The sequence below is a fragment of the Urocitellus parryii genome, chromosome 5 (genome assembly GCF_045843805.1).
Source record: "Urocitellus parryii isolate mUroPar1 chromosome 5, mUroPar1.hap1, whole genome shotgun sequence".
In the NCBI taxonomy this organism is placed as follows: domain Eukaryota; kingdom Metazoa; phylum Chordata; class Mammalia; order Rodentia; family Sciuridae; genus Urocitellus; species Urocitellus parryii.
The window spans coordinates 66,045,092-66,069,299 of NC_135535.1; the positions used below are offsets into that span (position 1 = coordinate 66,045,092).

At 47.4% G+C, this 24,208-nt stretch overlaps 2 protein-coding genes and 1 long non-coding RNA gene across 6 annotated transcripts; 1 reads left to right on the plus strand and 2 right to left on the minus strand.

Moving 5' to 3' along the window:
* The first annotated feature begins 81 nt into the window (after nt 1–81).
* On the plus strand, nt 82–13,166 carry LOC113195480 (uncharacterized). The gene is made up of 3 exons (XR_013343603.1): nt 82–460; nt 3,373–3,503; nt 10,522–13,166. It is a non-coding gene; the product is annotated as an uncharacterized LOC113195480 (long non-coding RNA).
* Nucleotides 818–8,465, minus strand: Gpd1 (glycerol-3-phosphate dehydrogenase 1). The gene is made up of 8 exons (XM_026407022.2): nt 8,361–8,465; nt 7,677–7,854; nt 6,741–6,881; nt 6,014–6,152; nt 5,524–5,636; nt 4,146–4,379; nt 3,825–3,931; nt 818–2,667 (listed from the first exon to the last, which is right to left on the minus strand). Exons 1-8 carry the CDS (start codon nt 8,459–8,461, stop codon nt 2,571–2,573), a joined length of 1,110 nt encoding a protein of 369 aa, XP_026262807.1. The 5' UTR covers nt 8,462–8,465; the 3' UTR covers nt 818–2,570.
* On the minus strand, nt 11,347–24,208 carry Smarcd1 (SWI/SNF related BAF chromatin remodeling complex subunit D1). 4 transcript variants are annotated; one of them, XR_003302405.1, is made up of 14 exons: nt 23,652–24,208; nt 22,862–23,049; nt 22,543–22,585; nt 22,325–22,447; nt 21,716–21,838; nt 20,552–20,668; nt 19,178–19,279; nt 18,608–18,769; nt 18,266–18,363; nt 16,081–16,216; nt 14,282–14,404; nt 13,192–13,293; nt 12,879–13,067; nt 11,347–12,520 (listed from the first exon to the last, which is right to left on the minus strand). XR_003302405.1 is itself a non-coding variant. In XM_026407020.1 (13 exons), the coding sequence occupies exons 1-13, from the start codon at nt 23,826–23,828 to the stop codon at nt 13,014–13,016; spliced, it is 1,548 nt and encodes a 515-aa protein (XP_026262805.1). In that variant the 5' UTR covers nt 23,829–24,208; the 3' UTR covers nt 11,347–13,013. The 4 variants fall into 4 exon arrangements, 2 of the variants coding, with proteins under 2 accessions (XP_026262805.1, XP_026262806.1); XR_003302404.1 differs by having other exon boundaries at nt 11,347–11,958; nt 12,442–13,067; XM_026407020.1 differs by having other exon boundaries at nt 11,347–13,067.

Sequence of the window (24,208 nt, forward strand, 5' to 3'; positions counted from 1 at the left end):
CCGGCGCCGCCCACTGTGCGGACAACCCCGCCCACTGAGGCGGGAACCCTCGCCTGCCACGCCTCACGCTGGTAGCCAGTTTTGAAATTCGGCTGGGGATGTGGCTCAATCGGTAGCGCGCTCGCCTGGCATGCGTGCGGCCCGGGTTCGATCCTCGGCACCACATTCCCCTTCCGGGTCAAGTCGCTCTTGCTACGCATCCTCAGACGAACTTTCCTCTCGTTATGAATTATGGGAGTTGTGGATAATGCTCCATTGAGAGACTGTCTTTGGTGGCTTAAACTCGGGAACCGGAATTTAGAATGCCCAGACACAACCAATCCCAGCCTTTGGTGCGGTGACGTCTCTGGTATCTAGGTGGATTCGCTCAGAGCCAGCCCCGCCTCGGCAGGTGGACCGCGCGCCCCCTAGAGCCTGGAGCGTCCCTCTCCTGGGCGGTCGGGCTGCGGACCAAGCTCAGGTAAGGACGTGACCTGCGCCGCAAGGCCATGACCATGAAGTGAGCACGAGGGGTGACTCTATAATGTTTCTGCCCCTTGCGTGATCCCATTTGTAGGTGGCATGCTAAAGCCCCTAAGAAGCTCTGGGAAGTCTGGATGACTGCTTAGGGAGAGATGGGTGTGAGGGGCTTTGCCAGTGAGGAAGACAGAGGAGAGGACTGAGTAGGCCCCATTGCTGGGGCCCTGGAATAACTGATTATCGACGAGGTATTTCCTTTTTCATTGGTCCCGTGGTAAGAGTGAAAACACATATGTGGTGATACAGGACAGGGAACGCATTACCACATGCACCGAAGCCCCTTCCCCAACTCTTACTGTTTCTGGAAAAAAACAATGCTTTATTGGGTGGTCAAGTGGCCTGATAGAAAACCTCAGATTCACAATTGACTATGGACTGAACAGAAGTAGGCAAAGGTTTTGGAAGCTGTCTTTGCTCCACCTTAACCTCCTCAAGGGCAGCTCTGGATTCACACAGTACCCAGACGTGGGCCCAGCCAGACCTGGGATGACTGCCTGCACTTTCCTGGCCTGATACAGGCAGCTGTGCCCTACACTTGGTAAGTCTGAATTCTCAAATTTTAGGAGCCAAGAGGAGCCTGACTCCCTAGTTTGTTGGGAAGTAAGGGAGGATTAACATGAAGCTGGCCAGAGTCACAATGTGCCAGGTGCTGCCACACAGGAAGCGGAGCCTCTCAGCCCTCAGGGACTATTTATAGCTAGGGGAACTGCTGCTGACCTGTGACATTCCCCTGCAGCCACCCAGTCCTGGAACAAGGCCAGTGCAAAGCATACTCCTCTCCCTCCCCCCTCCTGTTCTTCCCTCACCCCAGGGCACAGGGTGGTTTTTATTTTCTTCTTCCTCCTTGAATTTCCCAACTGAAGTGCTGATATGGTCAGTGCCTCATGAGGAGGCTTTCACTGGAGGAAGGAGAGCTGGCCTTGGAATATCAAGAACCCACCAGCATGGGAACCTTGTTTAGCCTTTGGGCCAATCTGACCCCAGGCTTCTAGATGCCAGGTGCTGGCTAGCTGTCCTGGCTGCTCTGGGGCAGCTGAGAAAGAACTACAGGATTGAGGAGGAGGAGGAGGAGGAGAGGGTAAAGGCAGGGATGTTCTCTGGAGAGATAAATAGCAGGAGGGACCCAGATGACACCTCCCCCAGCTAGAGCTCTTGACAGGGAGGCTGGGCAAATACAAAGGTCACAAAAAGCCAGAGCCCAGTGATCTGAGCTGGCTATGAAAAGGTGTAGCTCTGTCAGCAGATTTAAGTTCCTGCTCCCCAAAGAGGGTTCTGGCAGTTAGGGCCAGTGAGGGAACGCTTGGAAAGGTCACACAGGGTGGGGAGGAGCTGGCAAAGATCTAGGACCCAGGAAGTCCTTGGGGATAGTAGCAAGTCCCAGGGCCAGAGATGCCAGCATGAAGCAACTCTTGTGCCAGGGCAGCCTAAGGGAGGGGGAAGAGGGATGACCAGAGGTTTCTGAGGATGCAGTTGTTGCTAGGAGAAGCTAGAAAGGGGTTGCTTGAGATCTTTGTATTTTGTTAACAAATACTGAGATCCGTTGATGCTGTGTGGGGCCTGGCAGAGGTCAGCCAAAGGATCTATGGCACCTATATCAGTTCAAACACCCAGACCCCTCCCTGGCAGCCCTTGCCTCATCCTTCCTATGCTAAGGTACTTCTTTAGCCACTTAATTCAGCCTGGGGGCAGGTTCCTGGTCTGTGTGAGGCAACAACTGGCAGCCCTTGCCCTGACGCACTCTCCTCCCACCCTCCCCCATACACATTCCTAGAGCAGGCAGCACTGAGGCTTGATTCTGTGCCTCCCAGAAGACAAGGAGAAAGCTCCACATCTGCAGAAGGACAGGGCAGCTCCATTTCTGGCAAGAGGCTCTAGGCTTCAGGCAGTTAGGATCTCCAGGTGTGTAGCTGACCCACTGCCTTTTGTCTTCCAGTGAAAAGCTGAGAAAACTGCTTGGTGAGGAGTCCTGGAGATCCTGGTGACCAGGTGCCCCAACTTCTACTTGTGTCAAATGGGAAAAAGGAGCTGCCTGTTCTGGGTCTTCGCCCCATTCACATGTGTTCTGGATGATTCTGCAGGCAGCGGATAAATTCACCCACTGGCTGGCCCTCATAGCATACCTTGTAGACAGCCATGAACAGGGGGAACCTAGAGTTGCGGGGAAAGGCAAGGCTTAGTCTCCCACTCTTCACCCTTCCTCCCCCACTCAACATTCACTGCCTAACCTGCACTCCTCTACCCTCCCGCCTCAGAGCTCAGGCTGACTCTGGCTCTCAATTTCTACCTGCTGAGTATCTGAACTCCCCATCCCTGGGTTATAGGGTCAGGTTACTACCTGCCCTGCTCTGTTTCATATTGAACTTGTCTACATGTTTCCTTGGCTTTAAGTGATTTCCCCCCATCCCCCACCTCTCTGAGCTTCAGTGTCCTCAACTGTAAAATGGGGATAATATGACAAAGTAGTAAAAATATGAGAGTTTTTCCCCCCTTTGACACTGGGGCTTGAACTCAGGGCTGTTTTTACCACTGAACTACATCTCCAGTCCTTTTTATTTTTTATTTTGAGACAGGATCTTGCTAAGTTGCTGAGGGTCTCAATAAGTTGTTGAAGCTAGCCTTGAACAGTCCTCCTGCCTCAGTCTCCCTGGCTGCTGGGATTAAAGGCATGCACCATAGTGCCCAGCCAAAGTAGTTAAAGATATGATTATATACATGAAGATTTGATTATGCATTATGTGAAGGTGTCAATAAATGCCATTTTCCTTCTTATCCTCCCCTCCCATCACCTTTACCCAAAGCCATGAACTGTTCTGATCCTATTTCATTTTCTCTTTTTCTATGATTATTTCCCAGGCCAACTGAACTCTGTTCTGCTCAGCCCACTGTCTGTGCTCCCTGGAAAGGAGAATCTTGAAGCAGAACCCATTCTCAATCAGAGGACATGATGCAGAGGACAGAGGGCTGATGGGGAGTTGGACAAAGAGGTGAGACAATCAGATGAGCTTATTCCTGCCCCAGAGCTCTAACCCTTAAAGCAGAGGACAAGGAAGAAAGGATAAAAAAGGGAGGCTATTCAGAGAGGTGCAAGTAATGAAGTATAAAAGAGCACTAGACCAGAATGAACTCCACGGCCGTGAACTGGCTGGGGAGAATAGGTAGTCCAGATTTTAACCTTGAAACAGAAGGTTACAGTTCCTTCTCTACCCACTTCATAGACAGTGCAAAGTTCAAGAAGGTGGTTCAAGAACAGGGACTGCTCTTGGCTTGTGGCTCCCTCAGCCAGGAAAGCTATATAGCACACTTACTTGTCAACCAGGCCCTTATGCTGGAGGATGCTGTGTAGCTCTCGGGCTGTCTGGGGCCCCTGCAGCTTCTGCCCATTCAGCATCTCTTTCTCAAGCTGTTCAATGGACTGTAAAGAAAACAGGCCACATGTATGGAGGTGGGAGAGCAGGTCATCCATATGGAAAGTTGGGCTTAAATGGGCTGTGGGGTTATACGGGGGGAAAAACGGGTAGGAATGTCTACAACAATATTAATGTTTGTGCTCAGGAGCTGCCAGCTAAGTGCTTCTACCTTGATGCCAGCAGGGACCACCCTCTATTCCCCCTGTTCCCAGGGCCCACCTTTCCAGTGCGAGCAAAGGCCTCAGCCACCTTGCGGTTCCGCCCTCCGTAGCAGGTAGTGATGAGATCAGCAACGCCACAGCTCTCCAAGAAGGTGGCAGAGGACACTGGGCCTTGGCAGAAGAGCTTAGCAAAGGCAATCATCTCCATGAGCCCCAGCCGGATCACTGCTGCCTTGGTGTTGTCTCCAAAGCCTAGCCCATCACAGAAGCCAGCCCCAACAGCCACTATATTCTTTGGGGAGTAGAAGGCATGAGTGAGGAAGGACACCTTCCAGTGGCCCATCTGGAGCCCTCAGCACCTGCCTCATGCTCCCCACATTAGCTATAACACACCCACCAAGTAAATGAAGGAAGCATAAGGGTTCCTGAACCATGTCCACGTTCTGGTTTTCCTACTTGCTACACCTTTTTTTCCAGTACCAGTGATTGAACTCAGAGGTGCTGAACTAATGAGCTGCATTTCAGACAGGGTCTCACTGAGTCACTTAGTGCCTGGCCATTGCTGGCTTTGAACTTTGATCTTCCTGTCTCAGCCTCCTGAGCTGCTAGGATTACAGGTATGCGCCACTGCACCCGGCCTACTAATTTTTTTTTTTAAGACAGGTTCTGGCTAAGTTGCTGAGACTGACCTCAAATTTATAATCCTCCTGCCTCAGCCTCCAGAGTTGCTGGAATTACAAGCATGAGCCACCCCACCTGGTCCACTTGCTGTACCTCTTAGCCCCACCCCATGTTACATCCCTGAAGACATTTTCTGAAAGCCATTTTTTCTCCAGGGGACCCTTTCATCCATGACCATTCTTTTCTATTCCATAGTCATATACATAGTTGTGGATCCATAGTTATTGCTTTTTTTTTTTTTTTTGATACTAGGGATTGAACTCAGGGTCTCACATGTGCTAGACAAGTATTCTACCACTGAGCTACATCCCCAAACTTTTTTTTTTAATTTTTAATATTATTTTGAGGTAGGATCTTACTATATTGCTGAGGCTGCTCTTGGATTTGTGATCCTCCTGCCTCAGTCTCCCAAGTCGCTGGTATTACAGGCATGCAGCTCCTTGTTTAGTTAGGATCTTTTGTCTCCCATTGGCTTGGGCATCTCTTCTTCCCCTTGGACCACCCCTTGCAGCCTGTCCCACAAGGGGCTCTCCAGGGAAAGGAATAAGGCTCCATAGCCTGATGGTGAAAATCAGCAGGCCTGAGTGCCCCTGGTTTTACTTCTGCAGTTCCTCCTATGTATGTGAGATTTGGTGGGGAAAGGGAACAGCTGCCTATGAGTGAGATCTAGAATACTGGCAGTCTTTTAGAGCTAAGCTGGGCCTTCCTTTGGAACCTTCTTCCCATCTCAGTAGCTACTTCTGTGCCCCTCTCACCTTTAAGGCCCCACAGATCTCTACTGTGTCAACCTCTTGTACCACTGTGATACGGAAATTGGGTGTCTGCATGAGCTCTTTCAGAAGCTGTCCCTGGACTGGGTCCTTGCAGCCTAAAATGAGGAGAGAGCAAGACTTTCAGAGGGGGCTCATTTTTGGTTTTGTTTTTTGAGACAAGGTGTCACTATGTTGCTCAGGCTGACCTCAGACTCCTGGGCTCAAGTGATCCTCTTGCCACAGCCTCCCAAGTAGCTGGGACTGTTGGCATGTGCCACCACACCCAGAGGGGGGGGAACTCTTGACTATTCTTCCCACACCTGTCCGAGGCAGGATCTGCAACCCCTTCCCTGGGGGTGTCCCAACCCTCCCTCACCTCTTATGTATCTTCCTTTTCCTGCCTGGTAGAAAGAGATGGCTAAGGGGCTGGCGGGGAATTTGGGGAGAGGAAGCACTAGAGCTTTGTGATGCATGGGTTGGGGAAGGCTCTCACCAATGGTGGTCTCACAGAACTTCTCATCAGCCACCTCGCTGGCAATGTTGGCCCCCATCAGCACGCTCATGGGGATGCCAAGGCGTTCCCCAATCACTTCAGAGATGAGCTTCAGCCCATTGGGGCCCTCGTCTACCCCCTGGGCACAGGATGAAGCTCAGGCCAGCTGCCCTTGATAAACCATTTGAGGGCTTCCCACCCAGAAATCCTACCCCTTACAAATACACTGTTTATCAGTGTACCTCCCCACCAGTCCTGCCCCATTCCAATCCCAATTCAGTTTGCTGTGAGGAAGGTAGACAGTGGTGAAAAACCAATCCATCAGAAAAGCCCTTCCATGCACCTTCAATAACCTACTTCTCCAAGGCAATGTTTCTCCTCTAAATCCCTAAATACCTCCCTCCTTTACTGTCCCGAACCAACTGTTGGCCCAGTCACTGCTCCAAACCAGCTCCCTTGCATACTCCTCAATCCTCCCCACTTCTCATATCCTTGAAGCATCCCTTTATCCCTAAGGCTTCTGCCTCCAAATGAGTCCTTATCTACTTCCCAGCTTTCCTTCAGCTGTAACTCACTACTTTCTTAATCCTCTCCAAAGCCAACTCCTCTCTTCTCTCTGGGAACTTTTGGCTTACTTCTGCCATTTTCTTTTCCACTTGCTTCATCCACCCTGAACCCCACAATAGTTAGCTGCACACCCCCATCCACATGAAGGTGTCCCTGGCACCTTAATAAGAGACATGCCAATGGCGTTGGCCTTCAGGTGGCCCTTGAGCTGGTCGCAGATCTTGCCGATGAACTGGTGGGGCACCACAAAGATGAGGATGTCAGCATCTGCTGCAGCCTGGACCACATCTGGTATAGCCACCTGTGGGGTGACCAGGTGCTTGTGGGTTTGGCAGACCACTGCTAGCCCCCAGGGAACTCTATTCAGCAGTCTAGGAGCCAGAGTGAGACTGAGAAGAGGGAGAAGAAAGAGTAGTTTGGGACTGAATCTGGGAGGATTGAACTTAGGAAAATCCAACCTTCACTGCCCCTCTGCTTCAGCTGACCTGGATTTCTGGAACTCTCCCCCCCAGCACGCTCCTGGCCCTTGGCTATGGGACTGTGAGGGAGGCCAAAGGCAGCCTGGGCTTGGCAGGAGGAGAAGCCAAGTAAGATTTCATCATCCTGGGGCCCCAACTGGGAAGAGAGAGCCCTTTTCCTCTCTTGCTCCCCCATTTCCAGGTGGGGAAGAGAGCTACTATCAATTTGACCAAAGACCAAAAGTCCAAGGAGCAGCTTCCAAATCTGCTAATAATCCAGTGAATGAGTAACAGGATTAGAGCCTGAGGCAGGCACTGCTGGGACCTTAAATCTGGGAGTCTGAGAACCAGTCTTTGGTTGTCATGGAAACCAACTTACGCACCTCTTCCCAGACTCTTCCCCCTGGAATCCTATAAGAAAGAGGAACTGTGCAAATTCTCCTCAATCCCAGAAAGTGCCCAGGGAGCAGTTTGGAGTCTACATGGGAGTGCCCTGTGCCCACAGAAGCCCTTCTGAGACACTTTTCAAGTCCAACTTGTACCTGAAGTGTTCCCTTTCAGCAGGAGGCTCCTGTAGATAAAATCTGGGCACTGACCATCTGGACTTCCTCCCTTCCTTGCAGGAGGTTGAGGCTTACCACGTTTGGGGGCAGCTTGTGCCCTGGCAGGTATTTGACATTCTCATGCTGAGTGTTGATGATCTCTGTCAGCTTTCTGCCCCCAACATCTTCCTCAAACACCCACATGGTCACCCGGGCGTCAAAGTGTGCTAGCTGGGCAGCATTTGCGCCCACAATCTTGGCAATGGCTGAGCCCCTGGGGGTTTAGGGAAAGTACAGGAAAGTGAGGAGTGGGGTGTGAGGGAGGAAACAGCGGCAGGGGATGGGGTAGCACCCACCCACTACAGGGCCTTATAGCAGCCCTCCAGATTATTTTTTTCATCACCCCCCACCCCACTCCTATGACAAGTGAGTCTCTTGTGACCTGGCAATAGAGGAGACTCAAGTCTGTCTCACACTTTGCTGCTGGAGAAGAGGAGCAGCCTTCTGGTTCCACTCCCCAAACCCAAGCAGCTCTTCAGGCAGAGAAGGGAGCATTCTGTTCACTTCCATTGATGAACAGGTGTAACTGCCCAGGCAGGCACAGCCTGGGAGATGGTCATCTGTCCTGTGCCTGTAGGCAATGAGGACAGCAGCAGGGGACAAACAGGAACCAGATATATTTTCCAACCACTTTGCCTCCTTCCCATCCAGCTTCATTCCTTAACCCCTCTCTTCTTGGGGGAAGCCACCCTTCCCCCATGGTCCTTGACAGCCACTTACCAGTTGCCAGAGCCTACAATGCAGACTTTCTTGCTGGCCATGGTGTCACTTCTCTGCCCAAGCAGTGCCGGCTCAGAGCATTTAACTCCGCTACCACGCATGGGTGCAGCCAAGCCCCGCCTCCAGGGGTGGCTGAGAAGCTGGCGCCCAGGGAGATAGAGAGTCTGGCAGAACCAGGGAAAGGGTAGAGACAGGTGGGGGGAATGGGAATGGGGCAGAGGCCAGGCTGGTTTTTCCTCTTGGCTTTGCAGATGACATTGCTAGCAAATTTCTTTGGCCCCAGCCCACTTTTCCACCCCCTTTGCAATGGTCTCATTTTGAGTTTTGTCAAGAAATTGCCCAGATAAGGACAAAGTGATTGTCCCCCCTCACTCCCTTCTTTTCCCAGCACTGAAATAAATTGTATTTAGCCCTAGTAGCAGATTTGGGAATGCTTTCTTTTCAAAGGTAGGAATTCTCTAACCCCCACTCCTGGCACATACCCTCCTAGGACCAGAGCAACCCTACAGTAGCTCTATTGCAGGGATATGAGTGAGGGGGTTGGTGAATGTGGGTCCGCTTCTAAGGATGAAACCACATATAAGTAAGGGCCTGCTTTCTTTGAAAGGCAACCCAGCCCAAGGGTGATAAGAGCCTCCAAGGGCACTGTCATCTTGGTAATCTCAGGGACTCATGGATGGGCCTCTCAGACAATCTCCACCTGAGTGTCTTCTAGGCAGGGAAGGCAGGAAGGGCCAAACAAAGTCAGAGAACTCTAATGCCATGTGGTCCAGAATTCTTGTAGACTTATGGAAAGACAAGGAGAGACAAGGCAGCCAAAGTGTACACTGCTCTTGAGATCAAGGCTTTGAGATCGCTACAATTTCTCCTCTTGGGTTTTCAAGTACCACATTAGGGGCTTCTGCAGGTTAACACATAGTTTGCAGAGACCAGAAATGGAGAGGGAGGTGTGACCTGGAGCAGCAATTTCCAAAACTCAGGAATAGCTGGAGTTTTTTGGTCTCAGATGCCGTGAAAGAAAGCAGGTATCACTGGGGGACAGAGAGAATGGCAGGAATACCTTCAGCAGTTCAGGTTCTACATTACCCACAGCCATCTGTTTGACCAAGAGGAGGAGGAGCTCCAGTTTCCAGGCTTGTCTAGAGAGTGGAGCAAGAGGCTCCTAACCCTCCAATCTCTGCACCTTGGCCTAGAGGGCAGACGACACTGTGTGCTCACGTGCTGACCTCCTGGCTTGGCAGAATGCTCAGTGGGAGTTGCCAACCCTCTAGGCTGCCACTGGCTAGTGACAGTAATAAGCTGTGGGCTAGAGGGGAGTCTGGGTGAAACTAGTGGTGAGGGTAAGTGGGCAGGAGTTCAAGACTGTGGGTTGTCCAGGGATAGCCCAGTAAGAGCCTGCTATATTCACTCATAGACAGGGAGTTCCTATAAGGGGGACATACAAGAAATCAGTAGGGGTTGTCTTCCTTAAAACAAAGTTAGGCCTAACACAGGGCTAGCCTCCCACAGACCACTCGTTCATTGCATTGGCACTGAGAAGAAGGTACCAGTGCCAGGCTGCCAGCTGGGAGCACTGATTATGGGTGATGAAAAAGATGTTTCTGTCCCTGGCACACATTAGAAACTCCAAAAGAATGGACATTTATGCATAAAAATAATCCCCTTGTTTTTGCCTAAATGCTTCATTTCTCATTTTGCCCCTATTGTCATTTTAGGTAGTGTGGAGACAAAGAATTTGTTCATTTACATAGAAATAAAGAGGGTGCCAAGATTCAGAAATGGCTTGTCACAGGAAGCTATCTGTATCACTAGAGCTCTTTTCCTGAGCACCAACTGTGGATTATTTGCTTGAAATTAATGATTCATCAGCCATTCATTACACATGTAATTAGCCTGGGTAAAAACAGATGCCATTTCAATGTCCTTGACATCAATTTTCTCCACTCTGTTATCACCCCCACAACTCCTCTGCTTTCCCTATCAAGTCTGAGAAACGTCAAGTTCCAGATTAGGAACAGTCATTATCTTTGGTGGGTCTCACTGAATACAAGCGATGCTGTAGTATTCCCATCCATAGAGGCAAAGGACTTTTTTTTTTTTTTAACTGCAACTTTAGTTGCAGTTACACTCATCCAATATTCTACTCCCTCTTCTTTAACAGTGGCAGAGGAAAGCAGCGAGCCACCAAGTGGGGAGCAGGAAGAACTGCAAAATTTCATTGTCTTGCTAATGAGGACTCCTACAGTTTGCAAGCTGCCTGTCTATACTGTGTATGGAACTGGGGATTGGACTGGGGGAGCAGGGAGAGGCTTTACTGCTGAGCTACATCCTAAGCCCTTTTTGAGACAGGGTATCACTAAATTGCCCAGGCTGTCCTTAAACTTACAATCCCCTGCCTCAGCAGCTAAAGTAGCTGGGATCACAGGTGTACCCTGGCTTGTTACACTTGTAAAGTTCATGCCAATCTTAAGAACTGATAGCTCACTCTGGGGCTCCAGTGGAAAGGGAACAGCTCAGGAAATAAAAATGTCTGCTGCTGCCCAGGCCTTGGTGCTGCAGAAAGAAATGGAACCTCTAAAGGAATTTCTGTCAAGCCTAACACACTACAGTCATCTAAGGACTCCAGCCAGGAAGTGGCCTGAGGAGCCAGAGGGTCAAGAGAAAAGATGGCAGTGCCACTCACCTATTAGTACCTAATAAACAGGGGAGCTGAAGCAGGACTCTAATGATCCAGTGGTAAAGCCCAACAACCCCAAGCAGAAACTTGCCTTCTTGGTCTCTGGGTCACCAGCCTCTCAGGTGAGACCAAGCCCACCAGGGAAAAACCTCATTTTCCTTAGAATCCCAGTGCCTGGCATCATAGCTGGCACACAGCAGGTGCTCAATAAATATCTGTCAAATACAATGACATTGTGAGCAGGGATGATGGTGGTGAAGAACAAAGAGCTTAGAAGAAGCTCTCCCACAGGAGGCAGGGGACTCACCCTTCAGAAGATTCTTTTATTAAAACTGGGTGACATCCATAAGGGGACAGTACAAAAAAAATTTTGGTCCATGAAAAAAACATAATAATTCAGTTAATAAAAACAGTTATCTTCAATAGGGACACTGTATAGGAGTGCTGAACTTCCTCCTCATGGTTCCAGCTAGGAGCCAGGCCAGGGCTCAGCTGCCCCAGGGTTGTCCAGTGTCACTGTGGGGAGAACCTTTTGAAGGAGGGATGGGAATAGGGCAGGAAGGGGAAGATGGGGAGAAAACTCTGCTGTCCCCAGTGTAGAACAGGCAGGGACAAGGGGCAAGGGGATATGCTCGCAGGAGCCTGAGGAGGGGTGGGGAAGCAGGGGCTTTGTCAGTTTTGTGGGTTCAGAGCCCATTCTGGCAGAATTCCCCTCTGTGCCCAGCTGTCTCCCACCCTGCTGTGTTGAGTCTGCGAGCCTGGGATATGCTAACTCGGGGGGTGATACAACCTGGAAGAAGAATCTGAGGCTCTCCTGGAAAGATGCAAAACCATCTCAGTTCCAAGGGGCCAAGATCACAAGGTCCTGCTGCTACCTGAGGGGTCTGAAGCTTTGAGGGCAAGGGCTGGGGAGTCACAATCCTGTGAGGCAGGGAGAGGGAAGAGTCACAAACCCAACTCAGAGCTGTTCTCCAGCCCTAGGCGCTTTCACTCCTTGGTACCCTAGAAGTCACCAATGAGTATCAACTGGGCAGATGAGGGACAGGAAGACAGGGATAGCCCAGGGCTTTACCCGTTTGATTTTAGGCCTGTTTCTCCATTAAGGGAGTGGGCAGGGGAGAGTGAATGAATAAATCACTCTTCCAAGCAACAGCAGGAAGGAACAGCCTCTGCTGGCAATGACAGTACCCTAGGTTAGATCCCTGGGGCTCTGACAGGAAAAGGCAAGATTCCCCCACCCAAATGCCATGGGTTAGGGCAGATATGAAGGAATCCTACAAAGGGCAGCTATAAGGAGTGTGCAGGAGGGAGCAATAGTTCAAGAACAAATTCCAATACTGATGTAAGAAGACCCCTACTAAGGAGTCAGAGAAGCACTGAGACAGCAGAGGACTGGGGACTGACCTGGGGCTCAGTGGAGCCCAAGAGCCAGGGTTCCTTTAGTGCTAGAGGGCAACAAGTGAAGGGAGAGTTTGCTCCAAACCTGTGGAGGGAAGGAAGGAAATTGGATTCTGTTATTAGGAGGGCCAAAATAAACTAGCTTATAGAGCGCCCCAAGGCCTGAGTCTTGGAGGAGGGGCTACAACTCCCAACTCCTGGGTCTCTGAAGGGCAGGATCAGTGTAGCTGGTCCCATTAAAGACCATCTGGCCTTAGGCCCAGTCCATTCAGAGCACTGATTACCACTACAGGTTCTCTCTCTACCACTATCTAGAGGTCCTATGTAGACCAGGGGAGGATAGAGGCACATAGGAACTGTGGGGCAAAGGGAAGCTGAGGAGTGGGAAGGGATGGGGTGGGAGAAGAGGATAAGAGGTGTCTTGTGAGACAGAAATGTGAGACCCTCTTCATTCTGGTGTTGTCCTTGAACCAACAGCATCCCCTGAAAGGCCCCAAGCAAGACCATGGCAGGTGCTATGAGGCAGGCAGCACAGCACAAATAACTGGAGCAGCCAAATTAGGACTGTCAGAGAAGCCCTATGTATTCCGGATTCCCAGGGCTTGCTCTAATTCTTGTCGTCTCTGCTGCACCTAAGGAGAAAAGAATGGAAAATGAGACAGTTGATCAGAAATTGGTACCTAAAATCACTGACCCCATCGGAGGTTCATACCCCTTGTTTTTTGGTCAATTTCCCAGTGCATCTCAAGCACCTACCTTGGAGTAAAAGTATCGGCACACGGCCTCCTGAGCCCAAGGCTGGAAATAGAACTCAGCTCGGCGCTCCTCCTCTGGGTTACCCACCACATCAGTCATGGTCTGAGAGAAAGGCAGGGGAAAGGAGAGAAGAGACTTGCTTTCTGCCTTTACACCTCCTACTGGTCCAACTGTATCCCCCCAAAAGATGCTGAAATCCTAATCCCCCAGTACCTGTGAATGTGACCTCGTTTGGAAATAGGGTCTCTGCAGATGATAAAGTTAAGATGAGGTCATTAGGTTGGCCCTAATCCAATATGACTGGTATCTTTACAAAGGGGAAATTTGGACATAGAGACAAAACAGGTACAGAAGGAAGATGATGTGAAGACACACAGAGAAAACCAGCTATAACCCCAGGGATGCCTGAGGCCACCAGAAACTAGGAGAGAGGCCTGAAACACATTCTCCTTACGGCCCTCAGAGGAACCAACCTTCTTGATCTTGATCTCAGACTTTCAGCCTCCACAACTGTGAGTTTTCTGTTGTTTAAGCACCCAGTTTGTGTTAGTTTGCTGTTGTAGTCCCAGTGAACTAATGTAAAACCTAGTAGCCTCCTGTTATCCACAAGTCATTGCCTTGTCTAGAAACCTGCCTGGTGCTCTTTCCCCCTGCTCCTCTGTGCATCCTTCCTAACTGCAGTCACAGCAGTGGCAGGCTGGGTGAAAACTTAGGTGGATTTCACACATTCTATGTCCGTGCGTATCTTCTTGCCTTAGTGTTCTCCTCTCTGAGAAATATCTTCAAGTCCCAAATTTTCCATGAAGCCTTACCCAGTGACTCTAGCCTTATTTTGAATTATTTTACTGGTGAGTTCTGATAATGTACTATATGGCATACTATTTTTAATCATATTAGCTTTGTTTTTCCAAATAAAATGGATGTTGCAGAAATCAGGTCTTCCATTTTGCATCCCTGACAATATGAAGCACAATGACAGCACTGAATAAATAGTAACTTGACACTCAATGTCCCAACTCAACTGAAAATGGGATATATTGAAGAAAAATTGGCTCCTCAATTCTCCCTGATCCTTTACTAAGTTCTTTACCTTGAGGTCCCGGCACTGGGACTGAAGCCAATCATTGATGAAACCCTGAGGGTCTCTGGCAAAGCTCAGCATGAACTCCCGCTGGGTCTTCAGCTGGTTGATAGTTTCTATTGTTTCGTGGATCTGAAATGAAGGACGCACATGCCATTTTCACACTACAGAAACACAAAGTTAGATGGCAGACAGTGCATGAAGTCTCTGTATGTCACTTTCAATCTAGGCACAGGGTGCTGCTGCCCAGAGCTAGGATGCTGTGTGAAGCTCCCACTGCTTCTGGCCCTCAGCATTCTTTGCACTTGTTTGTCTCTGTGTATTCCAAGTAAGGGGAAGTTTTCCTTTTAGTCTCCTCAGGTGCCCAGCACTACATGGTAAATACTTCATCCACATCACTGACAGGGTCATGAGTTCCCGCTTTGCAGTGCAGGGTCCGTTTTCTAAACTACAAACAATTCAAATGTTTTCTTGACATCTCAAGACCCTTCAAACTCAACATTCCCAAAACTAAATCCAGTACCCTTTCCCTAATGCCTATTCCTCTTCTTGCCAATCGTAGTGAATACTATTGTCCACCTATGCCAGAAAATTAGAATAGAATCATCATTGTTCCTCCTTCTCTCTCACCTCCATTCAAACAGTGGTCAAATCCCTTAATTCTTGTGACACCTCTCAAAATCAATTTACTTATTTCCATCTTCACTGTCTGTAACTTCAGTTTAGGGCTTTGACATTATCTTCCATGGATTACTATAACAGCTGTCTAGCTGGGCTTCTTGCTTCCACATCTTCCCCCTTGCAATCTCCACCTTCCAGCCAGTGATCATTCTAAATGCAAATAGCAACAGTGCATCCACCGGTAAAAACTTCTTACCAGGCTAATCCCTTACTTCACCTACAGGATGGAATATAAACTAGTGTTATCTGCCTCAAAACCTTGTGACAAAAGGGCCTAGGAATGGGGCTCAGCGGTAGAGAGCTCGCCTAGCATGTCCAAGGTGCTGGGTTTAATCCGCAGCACCACAAAAAAATAAATAAAGTATTTAAAAAACAAACAAACAAAAAAAAAACAACCTTGTGACAAGGCTCCAACTTCCCCATCTAGCTTCCTTTTCCCAAATATCCCATCCCCTGGCACCTGTGATGTACCTAACACACCAGAGAAGGAGGAACAATGATGATTCTATTCTAAGTTTCTGTCATAGGTGGACAATAGTATTTACCAGTGTGTACCACTTCTTTTTGTGTGTTTGTGTGTGGTTCTGGGATTGAACTCAGCCCTCATTCATGGTAGGCAAGTGCTCTATACCACTGAGGTATACTCCTAACCCAGCTTGTAATTTTTTTTTTTTTTTTTTTTTTTTTGGTGGTACTAATGACTGATGCTACCAGTCCTTTTTATTTTGAGACAGGGTCTTGCTAAGTTGCAGAGGCTGGCTTTGAACTTGCAATTCTTCCACCTCAGCCTCCGAGTTGCTGGGTTTACAGTTGTACACCACTATGCCTGGCCAATGTTAAACACTGTCTCATTTCATTCTCAGAGTACCTTTATAAAAATGGGTATTATGGTCTCTATTTCACAGATCAGAAACTGAGGCTCAACACTTTAAAAGTATAGCCTGAGGCAGAACTCATGTGAGTCTGGCTCTAAGCAGCACCAAGCACAGTACCTGACAAATACTGGGTATCCATTTATTTTGATTTAAAAACAAGAAATAAAAGGCAGTCAAAAAAGAAAAAAAAGCAGTCTAGAAGCTGTGATAGGGAAGTGGTAACACCCAAATTAACTAGGGCAGAAACCCTACCTTGTTGTCTAGAGTAGCAATCTCCTGTTGACTAGCAGTGGACAGCAGGAAAGAATTCATCTGAGTCTTCAAGGTATCATCCACTTCCACATCAATGTCATAACAAGCTGTCTTTTTCTGATCATTTGGATCAACACTGGGAAGGAAACCAAAGGAATCTGGTAAAGGGCTTATCTCCCGTAAATAAATACAGTGAATAAATAAATAAATAAATACACTAAATACAGTGTCAAAATGATGGCCCAGGGATGAAGGGAAAGGGGGTTCTCTGCAAAAAGGCCCAAGAACTTTGGGGTGCAACAGAAATATTCTGTATCTTCACTGAAGTGGTAGCCATGTGGTATATACATCTACCAAATGTCTTCAAACTGTTTTTTTTTTTTTTTTTTTAGTTGTTGATGGACCTTTATTTATATGTGGTGCTGAGAATCAACCCAGTGACTCACACATGCCAGGCAAACTCTCTGCCACTGAGCCACAACCCCAGCTCCCTTCAAACTGTACTTTAAGTGTGTATAATTTATTATATAAGAATTCTATCTCAACAAATTTTTTTAAGAGTCAATGATAAAAATTTAAATAGTACAAAATGTATCCAGTGAAAAGTAAGTTCCTTCCTCTCTAGAGGAAACCACTGCTATAGAATTTTATTTATCTTTTCCCCTTTTAAACTAAAATTAAGCCAGGGTGTGGTGGTACACGCCTGTGATCCCAGCAATTAGGGAGGCTGAGGCAGGAGGATCACAACTTTAAAGCCAACTTAACAAGACCCAATCTCAAAATAAAGGGGGGGGGAGGTGCTGAGGATACAGCTCAGATGTTAAACACACCTGGGTTCAATCTCCTGTACCCCAGTATCAAGAAAAACAAAAATAAACACTGGGTAAGGTACATGTCTTTAATCCCAGCAGAAGACTAAGGCAGGGAGATCCCAAGTCCAAGGCCAACCTTAGCAACTCATCAAGGCCCTAAGCAACTAGTAAGACCCTGTCTCAAGTCTTAACTTGTTTTTCCCAGTACTGCTACCTCCACCTCCCCCTCCCTCTCCCTCTCTCTCTCTCTCTCTCTCTCTCTCTCTCTCTCTCTCTCTCTCTCTCTCACACACACACACACACACACACACACACACACACACACACACGACCTAGGGCTAGGAATGTGGTTCAGTTTGTACAGTGTTTGCCTACAATGTGTGAAGTCTTGGGTTTGATCCCCAGCACCAAGGGGTGGGGGAGGAAAAGAAAAGAAAAATTGGCCTAAAGTAAGCTCAGGAATCCAGACAATACCTTTTATGGACCTAACGTGTAGACTGTAGGAGTTACTACTCAATGAATGATAGATCGGGGCATAAGGAATGGCAGGCTTTTACCAGACTTAATATAAAGCAAAGAAAGGAGTGCAAAGGGACAATATCTAACTACAGGGACATGCTGCTTTGAGGAGAAAGTACCTTTCTTCACTCTCTATCTGCCTAGAGATGCCTTGCTCTCTATCTTCTGAACTAAAAAGCAAATAGAAGCAATGGAGTTAGTCTCAGATTGGAATGTCCCACCATTTAGACATGGCTGCTGATCCTTCACATCAGTGATCAGCTCATAAAAGTTTAACAACTAATCCTCCAAGGGGGCAGCAATACTACACTGATGTGTAGTTTTTGCTGAATTCCAGCCTCCAATATTCTGGAATGGGGAAAAGTTGTGCAACCAAAAATTATTATACAGTAGCATTTCCACCATATAGACACAAGTAATCTTTTTTTTTTTTTTGGTACCAGGGATTGAACCCAGGGGTGCTTAACCACTGAGCCACATCCAAAGCCCCTTTTATTTTTTATTTTGAGACAGGGTCTCCCCAAGTGGCATAGGATCTCATTAAGTTGCTGAGACTGAATGTGAACTAGCAATCCTCCTGTCTCAGCTACCCAAGCCGCTGGAATTACAGGCATGTGCCACCATACCCAGCAAGACACAAGTAATCTCAAGAAAACAAATACTAGAAAAATGTAATAAAATAACCAGGAAACAGTAAATTTTGAGAATATATCACTCTCACTTTTAGTATAATTTTTATCTTATGTAACTTAAGTAGCAGCTATGTCTAACAACCTGCTTGTAAAAATCCTTGAAAAGTCTGACAACTGGCTGTGCCAGCAGCACATACCACAGCCTCCCATGCATAGGCTTACCTGATGACGTGATTAATGATAATGGGTTCTGGTGGCATAAGCAAGGCATGCAGCCTTTGAGGGATCTCTGAAAACTTCATACGCTGAGACTCAAAGATCTGTGGGAAAAAGAAGCAGCTACAAATTTGCATTTTGAGTATAATTAGTGCTTGAGTAGATTCTAACAAAAGAATGGGTTCTTTAGGGGCTGGAGTTGTGGCTCAGTGGTAGACCACTCGCCTAGCACATTTGAGGCCCTGGGTTTGATCCTCAGCACCACATAAAAATAAACATTTGTGTCCAACTACAACTAATAAATAAATAAATTTTTTTTCTTAAAAAAAGAATGAGTTCTTTACCTACCTGCTGGAGGTACTTGTCACAGATGACAAACTCCCGCTCATGAGGATCTTGGAGCTTATGTGTCTTAATATATTGCCATAGTGCTTGAATGATCACTGGACGAGTCTGGGTGTGAATGCCAAGGAGCCGAGCCAAACGAGGGTCTAATTTAAACTGAGGAGGCTGCACAGAATCAGATAAAGGCGATAAAACTAATGATTTCGGTCTATGTATACTTCAGGATTCTTAGTACAGAAGAACATTCAATCTAGTCAGAAAATATTGACAAAGTGTTTTCTTGAGGATAGGAAAATACAAGGAAGAACTCATGGGCTGGAGCTCAGTGGCAGAGCGCTTGCCTTGCACGCGTGAGGCACTGGGTTCGGTCCTCAGCACCACATAAAAATAAATAAAATACACACATTGTGTCCATCTACAATTAAAAAAATATTAAAAAAAAGAACTCATGACTAAGAACTATCTTCATACTAAAGTGACAAATTATTCACAAACAGACTTAAACCCTTAAAGTCAGACCACTAATGGAACATGACTATGAAAGTTGGACTCCCTCACACCTCCACAGAATACCTGATAATCCAGCATCAGTAGGACAGTACACCGTACATTCACATCTCCTGGTCGCTTCACCTGGAAGCCATCGGTCTCCTGGGTAGTGGCGGTCCTGTGCCACTACAGAGAGGAAGATGTCAGGGGTGCTCTCCCAGAGGAAGAGCTAGGGTGGGAGGGAAGAGCTTCTGTAATGTCTGAACAATCATTCAACTCTGATTACTGAGGCTACTGAAGAAGAGCAATAACATGATGCATCTCTTAAAAACTGCATATGACTTTGTGATTATTGTCTGTATGTAAGGAGATCAACCTTTTAATCCTAAGTATTTGGGATCACATTTAAATTAGCATGAATTTCTAGTGATAATTTTATCCACAAAAAGAACAGAAATATGTAGTTACTATTTACTGAATATTTATTATATGCAAAGTGTTCTAAGACATTTACCTGGATTGTCACTTAATTCCCAAACATCCATATGAGATAGGCACTAATACCTATTTTATAGATGAGAAAACTAATGCTTAGGAGAATGAAATAACTTGCTTAGGTCAAAGAGCCAGAAAGTGGTGGAGCTGCAATTTGAGATCTAGTGTATCTGATTCTATAGTCCACATTTTTAGCCACTATACTCTACTTCTATAAAATTATATTAAATAGATTTACAAATTTCTATTGATTCTATGACTTACTTCCCTTATTAGATGGTAAAGACCTTTCCATGTCTCTTAGTGGTTGAGGTTAAGGGGCTGCAGCTACACTGGCAAAGAAAGGAGCAAGTTAAGTTCACATGGAGTGCTGGACTCTCATTCTGGTTCTGATTGTATCCCAAAGAATATTATTGCTAACAGAGTCTTCAAAACACTGAGCTACTGGGCATTAAAATAAAGGATTTATGGTGATTTGGATGTGAATCTAAGGGAACAGGAACCAAAAGGAAGTCCCATAACTATAAAGGTAACCAAGGCAAGTACTAATATCCTATTAGTCAACCCATTTAACTATAGTAACTGCTATCATGAAAACATATGATTGAAAAAAAAAAAAAGAAAACATATGATTGGTGTGTGGTAACTAATGACTCACCAGTATTAATAAGCAAGATGCAGAGCAGAGATAGCCTGGCATGTAAACGAGGCCTCCATTAGAATTTTCCTTGAAGTGGGGACAGTGGCCAGGATAACATTAAAAAGTTGGGACAAGTTAGATTGCAAACTAAACACAGCTAGTGCCACCTGGAGGTCAGTTTACAAACTGCAATGACAGAACCATACACCTGGGGTAACCCTTTATTTTATACCTCCCCCTTACACTAGAGGTTAAAGTTTGGCTCCCAAGTCCATCATACTCCAGACATAAAAAGTCAAAATCCAGAAAGCAGAACTACTCACTTCTACCAGATGGTTGTCTGGCCCATACAAGTCTTTGTCCAATTCGATCACTAAGGACTTAAAAAAGGAAGAAAATTTCCTCTTTTGTTTTGTGGCATCATATTTGGACAAGGCTGACTAGAAGAAAAAGAAACGGTAATGTTAGAAAAGGCTAGAATAAATTTCCCACAACAATGTTTTTTAAAAAGAGTCCACAACAGCAATGGGGAAAAAAAAAAAACAACTAAAAAATGCCTTCTGAATATCTCTTAAGAGATGGCAAAGAATCTGTGGGTATTAAACAAGTCCTGGTAGCAACAGAACCCTGAAGAAGCAGCCTATTACATGGACAGGATCATTGACTTACCCACCTCATTTCCCTTTGGGCAATGAGGCAAGTTAAGCCAAACTTCTGCACATAACAAAGCAAGTTTGAATAGAAAATAGTCTGACTGTAGAGAGGAAATGAATCACAGGGAATAAGCAACCAGAACAAAAACAGCTTTATTTGGACAGAACAACACAATCAGCAGATGGACTGGACCTATATAGAAGAGAAGACTCTACAACACTGAACCCTGGTTCTCCTGCAAAAATGCATTCAAATTAGCTTGCCTGCAAGCAGCTAAAAATAGAGAGCCAGAGAGTGTAAGGAATGAGAGAAAGGTGAGTTTCCCCAAAGAGCTGCTGGTGTGGGAAGTTTGGAGGCTATCACCTGTCAGCTGATGTTCCCTGTGAAGCCACAAAAAGCCTGCTGGAGGAATCTATTACACTTAAACCAAGGGTATCTCCAGTGAAGATGGAGATACCACAATGGGAATCAAGGACCATAAGGATTCCAAGAGGAAACATGGCCTCAAATGCTAAGCACAAACTCACTTGATTTAAAAAAACAAAAACAAAAACAAACTAATCTTAAAATATTGTTAAATTCAAAGACCAGCAGCACCAGGAGAAAGGTACACAACAAATCAGATCTCAGGACAATATGATACCAGTGAGGGTCAATGCTGTGGAAGCAGATACAAAGGACTACTATCTTTCTGTACAGGGAAAAGTCTCCCTCTCTCTGATGCTCCCAGCAGGAGCTATGAGCACCAGTTAGGCTTCGTGCTGATTGGACAACACTGCTCATTCCCAGCATCTCCCACCCTGGATGCCGACCACAGTGGACCTTTAACTCACATCCTCCAGGAGCCGTCCTTCTACCCGAAGCTCCCAGGAAGCCACCGTCCCTTCCCCATCCTCGGCATCTGACTTAGCCGGATTGAAAGTGTTAGAAATGAAAATTCGCAGCTTCCGTTTTTGCTGAGGAAGGCAGAAACAGGATTGATGGTGGGGCTTCAGTGGTTTGATGTTGAAGACAAGGGTCTCCCCAAACCCCAAAATTAATCCTAACAGACTGGCTTACTGTCTACCCAGTCCCTCCAGTCGGTAGATGAAGATTCCATTTAGAAGAGGAGCACAAGCCACTGATCTAAGTACAAGTGCATACACCATGATGCCAGGTGGAGAGTCATGCAAGTTGCCAGGTTCCCAAGGTAGCAGAGCCATTACAGCAAAAACATGGACGGGGTATATTTCTAATGCAAGAGACATCAAAAGCCCCTCCCCCTTGGCTGTTCTTATGTTCCTAAATGCTCCTAATGAAATTCTTGGTTTGTAGGCGGAAGGGAAAGATGCAATTTAAATGCCAAGGAGAGCTGTGCTGTGCCTTTGATTTCTCATCTTAAGCCTGGTGAAGGTTCCCAAGTCCTCTCCTTTGGCTCTCTGCCTAATGCTGTCCTGTGTTACCTTGATGGGACGTTTCAAGGCCTCCTGGATATCTAGCCGTTTCCTCATGATAGTCTGGTCCAGTTTCCTTTCAAAAGCCAAAAGATCCATATAGGCCTGGGATTCTGGTACCAGTTCACGAATCTTAGAAACAGAAAAGATATAATTGGGATCTAGAGCTGACCATCTCTATTCTCAGACTCACCACATCTTCAGGAAAATCTACAGCTTGGACTCACCCTTTGAGGTAGAATTTTGTCAGCCATCTTCTTTTTCTTTGCACTGTTTGGAATAAATACTGTTATCAGGTTGGAATAGAACTAGTCAGAACATGAAGATAAGCTGTCAGCACTTCCATTTATAATAAAGTAAGGGCCTGCAGTCTCAAATCAAAGAAAACCCTCTCCCCCGACACCATCAACTCCATCACCACCACAACCATGAGGCATTCTCAAGGATGAGCCCCCATAACAACATCTGCTGACTCGGCACCACCACTTCTTGATTTACCACTTCTACTCTCATAGATTCCCTTCCCCCCTCCCCAAGTCATCTTACTTGTGGTTTCGATTTTGGACCGCCTGCTGTTGGACCTGCTGGATCTGTTGAGGTGCAGGTCTCTTGCGGGACTGGTCCATCCCTGACTGGGCCAGGCCAGGTCGGACAGAAGGGTTTCCCCCATAGCCAGGAGGTCCCATGGAAGGTCCCTGAGGTGTCATTCGGCTGCCTGGCAGCATACCTGGTCTCTATAAAATAGAGAGAGAACCCAAAGATGTAATGGCTTCCCTAGCTAACCCCATAAAAAAAAGTGGGGGACATCTGAGTTCTTTGAATGAAACAAGATAGGGAGGTTCCAGGTCAATGAGAGAAGAGTTCTCTGCCTCTTTGGAATATAGATATCTGGAGCTTCTTCTGTTCTAGTAGTAATTTCATAGAAAAACAGGACCCAAAAGCTAACATATCATATGATTATATTCAAATTATCCCCAGGTTATATTGGATCTGACTCTTCCCACATCTCCTCTAATTCCATATTTTCTCTGCTATCTCCTTAGGTGCTGACCTCAATTTGCAGCTAAACCTTGGGTTTTCCTGTGAGCACTGGAACTGCTCAAGCCCCCTTGCACTCCATAACCATGCCAAGTGCCACTTAACCCACCCTGGTTCTACACCGACTCCTCAAGGAAACAATGCCTCTGGGAGCAGGTGGGGATGCTAAACGCCTCTCCCTAACCCCCACCCGGGGCACAGAACCCCTCCCAAGGGAGTCCCTCCTACTTCTCCCCCACCCTTGTCACTCTCTGGGCCCCGCCCCCGGCCTGTGCGCCCCTCCTCCTGCCTCACTCACCGGATAGGCCGCTCCGGGCATCGGGGAGCGGTACAGCCCTTGACCCGGCGCCGGGCCCATTCGCACGGGAGGCCCCGGAGTTCCGCCCGGGCCCAGAGCAGCCGCCGCACCCGCCCCTCCGGAGGCTCCGGCACCGCCGCTCGGAGCCACAGACTGGAAACCCGCCCGGGCCGCCATCTTCCCGGAGCCGCCGCTGCAGCTGCACAAAGAACCGGAACCGGAACTCCCCCTGCCCCCCGCGCGCCCCCCAAGTGCCTGCCTGTTTGTGCGCCCGGCTGACCGGCGGGCATGGGAAGCTTGGGACAGCGAGACTGTAGGCTAGAGGGGGCGACTAGCGGAAAAGGCGTGCTGACCACTCCCTCCCGCCTTCAGGGTCCGGGAGGGAAAACCATAGAGAAGAACTGTAGGACAGAGAGGCGGCGCGAGCGGGCGCCACCAGGCCGACGGGAGGAAGCCTAGGCTCTGGGAAGGGACCACAGTCTCCGCCCCAGCCCCAACCCTGATTCCAGCCCTCTGAGTTTAGAGTAATCACATCATCTTGGCGCAGTACATTAAAC

Bases quoted from the DNA above. Each gene is read 5' to 3' on its own strand.
- Gpd1 (XM_026407022.2), bottom strand. From the start codon at position 8,461: ATGCGTGGTAGCGGAGTTAAATGCTCTGAGCCGGCACTGCTTGGGCAG. The intron at 6,882-7,676 runs GTAAGCCTCAAC...GTCACCCCACAG, and splicing joins ACAAGCTGCCCCCAAACGTG to GTGGCTATACCAGATGTGGT. The intron at 6,153-6,740 runs GTGCCAGGGACA...TCCTGTGCCCAG, and splicing joins TTGGCATGTCTCTTATTAAG to GGGGTAGACGAGGGCCCCAA.
- Smarcd1 (XM_026407020.1), bottom strand. From the start codon at position 23,828: ATGGCGGCCCGGGCGGGTTTCCAGTCTGTGGCTCCGAGCGGCGGTGCC. The intron at 22,586-22,861 runs GTAAGATGACTT...TATTCCAAACAG, and splicing joins GTCCAAAATCGAAACCACAA to TGCAAAGAAAAAGAAGATGG. The intron at 18,364-18,607 runs GTAGGTAAAGAA...TTTTTCCCACAG, and splicing joins GTGACAAGTACCTCCAGCAG to ATCTTTGAGTCTCAGCGTAT.